Raw genomic sequence first — 12,028 nt, forward strand, 5'->3', positions numbered from 1 at the left:
ATCAGCCAGTGCCCGCGATGAACACCGCGGCGAGCATCGACGCGGACGAGAAGAAGCAGCTGTGGGACGCGGACGAGGTGCGGGCCTTGCTGTCTCTGTGGGGCGAGGCGGGCGTGCAGGCCGCGCTGGAGGCATCCGTGAGGAACGAGAGGGTGTACGCGCGCATCTCGGCAGACCTGAGGTGCTCGGGCATCAGCCGCAGCCCCAAGCAGTGTCGCGAGAAGGTGAAGAAGCTCAAGCAGGAGTACAAGAGGCTCAGCGAGGCGGCGGCCGCCGGTCGCAAGCGGAGCCGACACTATCAGATGCTGGACGCCGTGATGGGCCGTGGTGGCGGTGGTGGTGGGGTTAGGTCGATGGGGCCGAGAACGGTGGCCTCGCATTACGATAAGCAGCAGAATCATCAGCAGCAGCAGCAGCAAGAACAGCAGAATCATCAAGAGCAGCAGCAGCAGAATCATCAAACAACAACAGCAGAATCAGCAGCAGCAAGAACAGCAGCAGAGTCGTCAAGAGCAGCAGCAGACTCATCATCATCAGCAGGATCATCATCAGCAGGATCATCATCATCATCAGCAAGATCATCATCAGCAGCAACAGCAGGATCATCAGCAGCAGCAACAGCAGCAGCAGCAGCTTCAAGAGATGGTGGAGTCTCAAGAATCTGGTGAGTCCATGAAAGAAAAGTTCAACAATCACAGCAGCAAACGCAATCTCCTTGGTGGCTAGGAGATGTTGCCACGTGGTTGGAACTGACCATGTGTCAACATCTCACGGTGACTAGGAGATGTTGGAACCGACCACGTATCAACATCTTACGGTGGCAAGGAGATGTTGCCACGTGGTTGGAACCGACCACGTGCCAACATCTCACGGTGACTAGGAGATGTTGGAACCGACCACGTATCAACATCTTACGGTGGCAAGGAGATGTTGCCACGTGGTTGGAACTGACCATGTGTCAACATCTCACGGTGGTAAGGAGATGTTGACACGTGGTTGGAACCGACCACGTCCCAACATCTCCTTGGTGGCTAGGAGATGTTGCCACGTTGTTGGAACACGTCCCAACATCTCACGGTGGCTAGGAGATGTTGGCACGCGGTTGGAACCGACCACGTGTCAAAATCTCACGGTGGCTAGGAGATGTTGACACGTGGTTGGAACCGACCACGTACCAACATCTCGCGGTGGCAAGGAGATGTTGCCATGTGGTTGGAACCGACCACGTCCCAACATCTCACGGTGGCTAGGAGATGTTGACACGTGGTTGGAACCGACCACGTACCAACATCTCGCGGTGGCAAGGAGATGTTGACACGTGGTTGGAACCGACCACGTGTCAAAATCTCACGGTGGCTAGGAGATGTTGACACGTGGTTGGAACCGACCACGTACCAACATCTCGCGGTGGCAAGGAGATGTTGCCATGTGGTTGGAACCGACCACGTGTCAAAATCTCACGGTGGCTAGGAGATGTTGACACGTGGTTGGAACCGACCACGTACCAACATCTCGCGGTGGCAAGGAGATGTTGCCATGTGGTTGGAACCGACCACGTGTCAAAATCTCACGGTGGCTAGGAGATGTTGACACGTGGTTGGAACCGACCACGTACCAACATCTCGCGGTGGCAAGGAGATGTTGGCACGCGGTTGGAACCGACCACGTGTCAAAATCTCACGGTGGCTAGGAGATGTTGACACGTGGTTGGAACCGACCACGTACCAACATCTCGCGGTGGCAAGGAGATGTTGCCATGTGGTTGGAACCGACCACGTCCCAACATCTCACGGTGGCTAGGAGATGTTGCCACGTGGTTGGAACCGACCACGTACCAACATCTCGCGGTGGCAAGGAGATGTTGACACGTGGTTGGAACCGACCACGTATCAACATCTCACGGTGGCAAGGAGATGTTGCCACGTGGTTGGAACCGACCACGTACCAACATCTCGCGGTGGCGAGGAGATGTTGACACGTGGTTGGAACCGACCACGTATCAACATCTCACGGTGGCGAGGAGATGTTGCCACGTGGTTGGAACCGACCACGTACCAACATCTCGCGGTGGCGAGGAGATGTTGACACGTGGTTGGAACCGACCACGTATCAACATCTCGCGGTGGCGAGGAGATGTTGACACGTGGTTGGAACCGACCACGTACCAACATCTCACGGTGGCTAGGAGATGTTAACTGCCTCGCCTGGTATACAGGAGGTCGGCCGTGGGTTTGATCCCAACCTTCGCCCCCACGGTGAGCACGGTTTTGGCTGAGGTACGGTGCGAAAGAAGAGGGGGCCTAGTAATAGGTTTTTACCCTTTCAACTGGTACAAAAACTGACACCTTTATACAAGGCATCATCAACTTCAAGGACAGTGCATATCATTATCAGAGTTGTTTCTTTTTGTTTGCATTTTGACTGCTTGTGTTGTGGTTATTGCAAACATGATGCCTTGTATAAAGGTGTCAGTTTTTGTACCAGTTGAAGGGGTAAAAACCTATCACTATATTTTTCCACTGGTAAAGGAGATGTCTCATAGCGTAAAAGAAGGGGCTTGTTTGTTGTGCCAACGTTAGCGCGTGGGACGACGAAGATGCAGCGATGGATTCACCGCGTCCCGGTTTCCGTCATAGACAGGGAATTTCTAAATGGCTTAATGATGATCTTGGTGTCCACGCGATGTTGTTTTGGTCACCTGGGCCGCACGAAAGGACCACTGCCGGTGAAGACAACTTGATGTCGAAATCCGGTCCGGAGTGTTTTTTTTGTGTGTGTCAACGTTGAAGCGACAATGCTGGCTGCAACGTCGCCTTAACTCGTGAAATACAATAAATGAAAGATAGTTAAATGTCAGAATGTTTATTATCCGACGAGATGCGAAACTTTTTTTCGCAGATGTTCAGTGAACGTTTCAACCGCGGATGTCCTTCGCGTTCGTAACTATAACCGGAGACGTTTCGGGCTATGGCCCTTTCTTATGTTCGATGAAGAAGGGTAATTGCCAAAAACGTTGGCTTTCTTATAAAATATATATTTACTGTCAAGGACACACACGCGACCTCCCCGGGAGAGAATAGAGAACACACGAACTCCAACGTTACACAAGAGGCATCGTCAGGGTCTGGGATCAAACCCATGTCCTCCTGCATACCAGGCGAGAGAGATGGGGTCTCCTCGCCATCGTGAGATGTTCGCGTGGAGTTTTCTCCGGGTCCTCCGGTCTTTCCCTTCCACATTTAGAATCAACATCACGAGTATTGGCTGCTATACATGTCCACGTGATGATGATGATGATCCATACTTCATTTGGAGCTTTCGTGACTGCAGGAATTACTCTTTGGTTCTTTCGGTAAAGTCACGTATAAAGAGAAAAAACAATAAATTAAATACTAGCATACGACGTTTCGATTCGATTGCAACACAAGCAATCATCATCAGGTATTAATGAAATAGAAACACAAATCTAGTATACTTAGAAATGTAATGTAATACAATAGAGAGTCGCCTATGTATGTCTCTCTCTATGTATCTCTGTGATATCTGTCTCTACTTATATGTCTGTCTGTATGTCTCTGGTTCTGTGTTTCATCTCTCTCTCAAATTTAGCATTCTCAGGAAGAACGTAATCAACTAGGTAGGGTGTTGACTGTTGAATGTTATCCGACTCTCTGCTGTATTACATTACATTTCTAAGTATACAAGATTTGTGTTTCTATTTCATTTATACCTGATGATGATTGCTTGTGTTGCAATCGAAACGTCGTATGCTAGTATTTAATTTATTATTTTCTCTTTATGCGTGACTTTACCGAAAGAACCAACGAGTGATGATGATCCACTTTGCTGAGCTATCATTTGCGAGAGCCAAGGTCACTTCTGAAATAGAGCGATGTTGCTCAGTGAGGCCTTACCGGGTGCATTGAAAAATTATAATACTCCTACTGATGCTCCTGCTGTTGTGGAGTGACTCATGCAGCCAGCTATGGCTGCAGGGTTTTGGTGGTACATGTTTATGCCATTTATTGTGAAAATTCCGTCACAGTTCCTATGATCACTGTTTCATTGCTTTCATGGCTTTATTTTGGTGATTTCGAAAAGTGTATTGGTTTAGCCATGTTTGTTTGTTGTAGTACAGAGTTCGACTGATGGCCTTAATCTAAGTTGTCTTGTGGTTGTTGTTGTTTGACTTGCATCCCACTGGGATTATTGCACACAGCGTTGGTGTACGGTGATTTTTTTTCTGTAATATTTTGCTGTCTTTTCTTGGATTTTCTGTTTGCACTTAGTCACATATTCACTTTAAGATGTTTTTTGTTCATGTTTTTGTTTTTTGTTTGTTGCGGTTGCACCCGATTCAAGAGCCGAATGGCTCACAGGGCTACACCTAATAAATGAACTTGAAATGAACTTGAACAAAAAAGTGTTCCGTTCTGCAGTTTCACGTTGTCAACCTATGGGCCATGTCGGAAAGCATTTACAGAATCCATCCGTGTGCGTGTCATTTGTTTTCCTTGCTAGAGGACGCCTCGTCTGTCCACTCGGACGGCAGTGTTCTAATCGAGGATGTCCATGACGGCACTGCGGCCCCGCAAGCCGGACACTCGTCAGCGGTGAACCCGGGGTTGACGAGTCTCAAGACACTGCAGGGTAAATATCCAAGCGTGAGCTCTCAGATGAGATCAATGATTTATCTCGGGTGCCAATATCGCCCTCGATAAAGCAAGGAGGAGGCACCGGTGCACATTACGGCAGGACGGGGAACGGCGCAGGCTGTACGGAACGGCAGGAATGATAAAAGAAACCCCCGTCACGGCCTTGGTGGCTAACACCCGTCTAACATCCGTCTAACATCGAGATGCGAATGTTGTCATCGTGTTGTTCCAAAGAGCAAGCGGGGAAAAAATGCAACTCTTGCCTCATTATCTTATTCTCCATCCTGCATTGCCAGTTATACTTAAAAGGCCAACACTCTGCAAATAATGAAGGAAACAAAAAAGAAACCCATCGCAAGCGGAGGATTATGTACGGGCTGGAATTTTGCGTGAAATGTTCTGAGAGTAACCACATTGCATGCGCATTGCATGCACAGTAACACCTTGGATTGCGAGCATAATTCGTTCCGGAAAGGTGTTTCTAATCCAAAGCACTCGTATATCAAAGCACTCGTACATCAGTTGTGATCACGTGACGCTAGGCAGACAAAGCGTGTACACGTACTACTCGTATTGCAAGACCTCGCTCGTTTATCAAATTAAAGTTTATTTAAAACATTTGCTTGTCTTGCAAAACACTCGCAAACCAAGTTACTCGCAATCCAAGGTTTTAATGGACAATGCAATCAGCCATGTCTACCTTGTAACCGCAGCGTATTTATTCACAGTTGCACAATGCACACCGTGTGCTGTTAATATGTTGTATTCATAATCAACGTTTTTGGGTTAGATCTCGTTATTTATAAATGTGTCGTAACCCTCCACCACCCGACACGGCCAATCAGCAAAAAAGTGTCACGTTGACAAAAGACAAAATAGTTCATTGCTTTAGCCCACCGGTGTGTTGAAGCGTGAAACCACAACATTTACAATTTTTAAGTACGACGTTTCGCTGGTAATTGCATCCAGCATCATCGGGCATAATAGTTCTCTACGATATGATATTTACGTCTCGTTTGTAGTAGTGTATTATATCGCTGCTGCTGCTGGCAAGTTGTACGAGTGTTATGTTTTGGTTGTATGTTGAACTTCTTTCGCGCCGTACGTGGCCAACCATGCTAATCGGAGGTGCGGGATGATGTGTGTTGAACTTACACTATGAGACCTCCTTTACCAGGTGGCAAGATATAGTAATAGGTTTTTTACCCTTTCAACTGGTACAAAACCAGTATAAAACTGACACCTAAGAAAAGCTGTCTCAGGTGTGGACCAATCAACTTCAAGGACAGTGCATATCATTATCAGAGTTGTTTCTTTTTGTTTGCATTTTGACTGCTTGTGTTGTGGTTATTGCAAACATGATCCCTTGTATAAAGGTGTCAGTTTTGTACCAGTTGAAAGGGTAAAAAACCTATTACTGTGTTGCACTTCTTTCGTAACCGTACGTTGCCAACTGTGCTAATCGGAGGTGTGGATTCCCTTCCGGGCATGTGTGTTGCATTTCTCTATTTTTCAGCCAAAAAGCGAAAAAGAGACGCGCCAGACTCGGTCGCGGAACTGGCGAAATGCATGCGGGAATCTGATGAAAGGTACATGGAGTTCCTCCGTCAAGAAATGCAGGCCGACCGGGAGCTTAAAGAACGGCAGATGAACCTGGACCGTGACCAGCGGGAACGAGAAACGGAAGCGTCGACCTTCGTCAACAGAGAACTGATCTCCGTTCTGAAACAACTTGGGCACGCGCTCCTGGCAAGGGAGGCGAGGGATCTGCCTTTGGATTGAGGAGAGTTTGTTTTCGTTTGTCAATGTGTTGCTTCCGTGCGTGCAGGTTGTACATGAGAACAAACGCATAATCGTGGCATGCTCTTTCCCCCCTCCATCCCAGCTTAAATAGTCGCTCCAAGTCTGGGGTGTGTCATTCAGACTCTGTCTTCTCGACAGACTTGTTCTTCACCTGAGGACGGCTGCTTGCGTTGTGGCCGAAACGTCGTGAGAATTATTTGATTATGTTTTATTTTTATTATTTTATTATTTCCATTCTACGTGACTTTACCCATTATGTTGTATGTGTCGGGTTATGAAATTTTGATGAAAATAATAAAAATTAATAATTTCCCGAAAAATGCGCAAATCGCATTAATTATGTTAATGTGTGTATTAACATGTATAAATTATGATAATGCGTGTAATGATATGCATAAATTATGATGGTGTGAGTAATTGTATGCATAAATTATGATAATCGCGGAGATAATCGTAGTAATTTATGCGGATGCTTGCGATTATGTTAATGTGTGAAGTTATGATAATTAGGCTCAGCTTCGTTTATCCAGAGTTGTCAATCAGGATAACACGATTATCATCGATTAAACGTTTACCGATTATCCTAGTGTGTGTTATGATATTTAGGTCTCCATTTTCATATCTCATCACAGGATACAGTTATCAAGAATAAGATAGTTTTGCATGGACTTGGAAAAAAGCACTCGAACAGTTGGTGTTAAGCAATTTTATTCTAACAAGCATGTGACATTCTATCATGCAGGTCAAACATGCGTCAATAATTCATGAATAACCAAACTCTTATGCATTTGCGATACTATGCATTCGATTAATATGAATAACTAAAATCCTTATGCAATTACGAGACTATGCATTTGACTAAAATGAATGAATAAACACTTATGCATTTGCGAAACTATGCATTTAACTAAATTGAATAACTCAAACCTCTTATGCATTTAACTATATTATGCATTCGACTAATATGAATAACTAAAATTCTTATGCAATTACGAGACCATGCATTTGACTAAAATGAATGAATAAACACTTATGCATTTGCGAGAACAACTCAAAACTCTTATGCATTTAACGAACTGAATGACTAAAAACCCTCCTAACAACCAGGCATCTCATTAGTTCGTTTTGGTATCGATCACAATCGGCGACTGGCCGAGTTTGAAACCAAGCATGACACACTTCATTTTGCGGTAAGAAAAAGCACTTATTGTATCCCAGAGGCGAAAGTATATGTCAATAGATTCGTCGGCAAGTATAATATCCTTTTAACGGATTGTTTGATATAAGGGGGGGAGGGCGTGTGTGTGTGGCGAGCGGATCTGGCTCTGTTTTAATTAATTCTTCGGCGAGATTCTCTGACAAAGAAAACTGGTTTGACAAGATTTTCTCTCTTTGTGCACGGTCGATTCGTAATGAAGATTTCGGGAGGTTGAGTTTGCCTCGACGAGTCTATTGATCGCCTATGTGATGAGCGGAATGAGGGAAAGGCACGGAAAACAACCTCACTCTTATAACCGACGGACTCTTAATCACTCGATGGGCCACGATTCCTCATGGCCAGCTAATGGTTCATGTGGTTGATAATCAGTCTTCTGATAATTGACTAGGGTTGATACGATGGTAAGGGTGAACTAGATAGGATAGTCTCACAGGTGAGTGGGGCGTCGATGCGTGCGTGTGTGTGGGTCTATTGGTGGGGGAAGTTGTGGGTACGAACGACTTTCGGAGAAGGGCCCTCCTTGTCGCGGTTGCGGTGATCAGCTGCTGCAGACTCCGCCCTCGGCTGACCCCGTACGATGATTGTCGGCGCGGCCGCGCTCGTTTGCGTGGTCAGGCGATGCACCTCGGCGTGGCGACACGGCACGGGAGCTGGGCTCGTACACTCGTGTGTGGCAGGCGATGCACCTCGGCGTGGTGATACGGCAAGGGAGCTGGGCTCGTACACTCGTGTGCGGCAGGCGATGCACCTCGGCGTGGTGGCACGGCAAGGGAGCTGGGCTCGTACACTCGTGTGCGGCAGGCGATGCACCTCGGCGTGGTGGCACGGCAAGGGAGCTGGGCTCGTACACTCGTGTGCGGCAGGCGATGCACCTCGGCGTGGTGGCACGGCAAGGGAGCTGGGCTCGTACACTCGTGTGCGGCAGGCGATGCACCTCGGCGTGGTGACACGGCAAGGGGGTTGAGTCTCATGTACTCGTTTGGGTCAGGCGATGCGCCTCGGCACCCCGCGAACCTCGTCCTTCTGGATGACGAAAAGCTTCTTCGTTGGCGGTGACGAGAAGAGTTGGAGCCGAAGCCCTGGAGATCTGTGATGGGGCCAGAGGCCCTGACGATCTGTCTTGAATGGATTTTCCTTCGGTTTATATTGAGAAAATCCACTCCGTTTCCCGAGTTGTTCAAAGTCTGTCATAAAACCTTCCTGTGGGTGGAACCATCTGCATCCGTGTGTGTGTGTGTCGTGTGCGTGTCCGTCCGTGTGTTTCGCGTGCGTGTTTGTCCGTGTGTTTATTAGCTTTGAAGACACAGCTGTGTGTCGTTCTGGAAGGGGGGGGTGGGGGCCTCGTGACGGCGCCACCGGAGTTATCCATTAGTCAGACCGATGATTCGCGTCGAGTTATATATATAAAAGAAATATTCGAATCCATGTTTTGTTACTGAATAATATTTGTCGCGAAAACCTACGCGTTAAGCGAGCTTAATTATTCCCTCCCTTGCTCGGGATCATATCTTTTGTCTCACACAGCTTAAGTTGTTTTGGTTTGGGAGTTGAAATGCGACTTATTTCCATTATGCCCCAGTTATGCCGAAACCGTGTTCCCGATGTTTCATCGTGACCCGATCTCTCATTGAAATGTTATTTCCTCACGTGTGCAATTTTTGCTGTCCGTGTTGTGGGAAGACAAAGACGGTTGTTTCCACGGTGGAAGCACCCGGCGCATGCGCTTATTTATTTCCGAGAGCGTGTTAATTTCCTCGCTTTTGTGCCTGCGTGTGGAGATCCTCTCGGAAAGACAAAGACGGTCGTGTTGCTCGCTTCCCATGGGTGTTGTGTTTGGTTAATTTTGAGAGCCTTATCCGCCCTTGATTCCTCTTCTTCTTTAATTCCGTACTTATTATTTGACTTCTTGTGATTATTTAATCTGCTATCCCGGCTAGGAATTTTGTTTTGGACCCCCAAGTCATAATTATTCTTTGGTGCTTCGGCCCGGCCGCGTAGGAATTATTTAAGGTAAATAATGTCCGTATTTAATTAACAATTGATAAATCGCGACTCTGGTTTTCAATTGGCGTGAGGATGGATACTGTTTGCTTAATATTCATGGCTAAGTTGGTACTTGTGCATCTAACATGGTTCAAAGACCCGTATGTGCTTTTTTTTATCGTCAATGTTGTTTCCTTTGTTAAGAATATAATTATATATTCCTCCGTGGTGCCCGGCCCTGCACGGCTTTTTTCGAGAGGGTGTCATTCCAACCCCCCGCCTGCCATTCCCCCCTCCCTTGTTCCTCCTGTGTGAAATTCTGGGAGTTTTTATGATCTTGATTACCCTTCTTTCATGCCCTCTTTCCTTTGAAATGAGATGTGCGCACATCTGTGGGAGTGTGGGGGCGTGTCCGTTCTCACGTTGCCCCGTGTCTATTAAAAAAAACGATATTTTATATGTTGGCAGAATAATTCTAAAAAAAAATTAACAAATAATATTAAAAATAAAAATAAAAAGGGGGCGTATACACAACAGAAAGAACCAAAAAGATGAATCCCTGCAGTCACGAAAGCTTTAAATCGAAATGTACAGGGTGTTTCAAAAAAATGTTAACACTTACATGGGGCTATGTTTTTAATGGAAAAACGGATAATGCACTAACATAATAACGAATGTGTGTTAAGTTTTGATTTGAAGCTTTCGTGACTGCAGGGATTCATATTCTTGGTTCTTTCGGTAAAGTCACGTAGAAGGGAAATTTAAATAATACAAATATAAAACAATAAAATTCTCACGACGTTTCGACTGCAACACAAGCAATCGTCATCAGGTGTGAAATCCACAGCAAGGATGGTGGTGTGTGGGGAGCGGTAGTGTAGCAGTTACTGCTGTGGATTTCACATCCGATGATGATTGCTTGTGTTGAAGTCGAAACGTCGTGAGAATTTTCTTGTTTTATATTTATTTTATTATTTCCCTTCTACGTGACTTTACCGAAAGAACCAAGAATATAAATGTGTGTTAATCGCTTCAAACAGTCAGTCTCCACTTGTTCGCCATCGTTGTCAACGCGTGCCTGGAATCATCTCCAGGTGGTCTCCAGAGCTCGGAGGCACATTTCTCGTGGTCTTGTTGCAAATTCTCAGAAGTGTTCACATTGTTGTTGAAGCACTCTGTACATAAATCTGTTTTGTTAATGACACTGGTCAACACACTTTTTTCTGGCATAAGGTATTCCAAAGGTTTTAAGGTAATTTTGGGGTGCTGATTTCAAATCTGGCATCAGTTTTTGTCTATCACATCAGGTTTTTGAGATATCAAATATTGCATTTTCAATAAAAACTGGAGAAGAAAAATATTAAATAAATGTGGATATCTACATAAAATGATATTATAAACACACTATCCTAAAAATACAGCACCATATTTTAACACTAAAGCAGTCACTGACTCGCAACAACTTGCAATCATAAGTGACAGAGTTAATTTCGGGTAAAATCAATGAAAATGGGGTATGCCGATAGCATAAAATGAGATGTGATAGAGCAAATCTGAGATCAGATTTGGAATCGGTACCCTGAAATTAGTCTAATACAGCTGCAAAAGTCCAGGCCAGAATTTTTTTGTTGTTGACCAGTGTGATAGGTTGGTTTATTCGCATACAAAACTGCTGAACGTGCATCCGTAAAAATATCACACGAAAAATATTGCAATGCGGGTACTTTAATATTTGGTCAAGAAGTACAGGATGCTATGTCCCTCGTGTTTTATTCAACTGTCGAAACGTTACACAGTAAGGTACTTAAGAAGACTTCCATGGACATCAGCCGCTTCACCCTCACATCTTTTCGGTAACATGTCCAGGTTGAGCGCATTCCATTTGAGTAACTTATTCTTCGATGAAGGGATGGTTCGGGCCTAACCATGGTAGAGGGGAAGATGCCTACCGACTAGCATCGTTGTAGATAATTGCACCGCGCTATGGTGCAGAGTAAATGTCGACTGCCGTTCGTACAGACATGCCACGCGGTTTTGCCTCGGAACTTTTATTTTGAAATGTCCCGCCAGTAAAAAACGTTCGCTGTCAATAAAAGCCTCGTTCGTGTTAGACCTCTCTCGCCTGAGCCGATCACGAGCATCTTGCAAGCTGCTCCCGCGTTGAGAACTGACCCAAAGTGTTCGGGTGGCGAGCGGCGTTTGTGAGGGCGGCTGCCATCTCCATCTCGGTGGGGCGGTGAACTCGTGTGGGAACCTGCTGCGTAAGAATTATCCAACCCCGCCTGCCACCACCAACACGAAGAGCTCCCTGGCGAGAGATTCCAGTTTTTGAAGCGAGCTGATGGGCCTCTGGTTCAGAGGCGGCGGC

General features: G+C 46.1%; 1 protein-coding gene across 1 annotated transcript; it reads left to right on the plus strand.

The window, feature by feature from the left end:
• The first annotated feature begins 17 nt into the window (after positions 1–17).
• On the plus strand, positions 18–6,778 carry LOC144948838 (uncharacterized). The gene is made up of 4 exons (XM_078878488.1): positions 18–349; positions 393–664; positions 4,522–4,650; positions 6,172–6,778. The coding sequence occupies exons 1-4, from the start codon at positions 18–20 to the stop codon at positions 6,435–6,437; spliced, it is 999 nt and encodes a 332-aa protein (XP_078734614.1). The 3' UTR covers positions 6,438–6,778.
• Positions 6,779–12,028: the final 5,250 nt, after the last annotated feature.

The sequence above is a fragment of the Lampetra fluviatilis genome, chromosome 51 (assembly GCF_964198595.1).
Source record: "Lampetra fluviatilis chromosome 51, kcLamFluv1.1, whole genome shotgun sequence".
Classification (NCBI taxonomy): Eukaryota; Metazoa; Chordata; class Hyperoartia; order Petromyzontiformes; family Petromyzontidae; genus Lampetra; species Lampetra fluviatilis.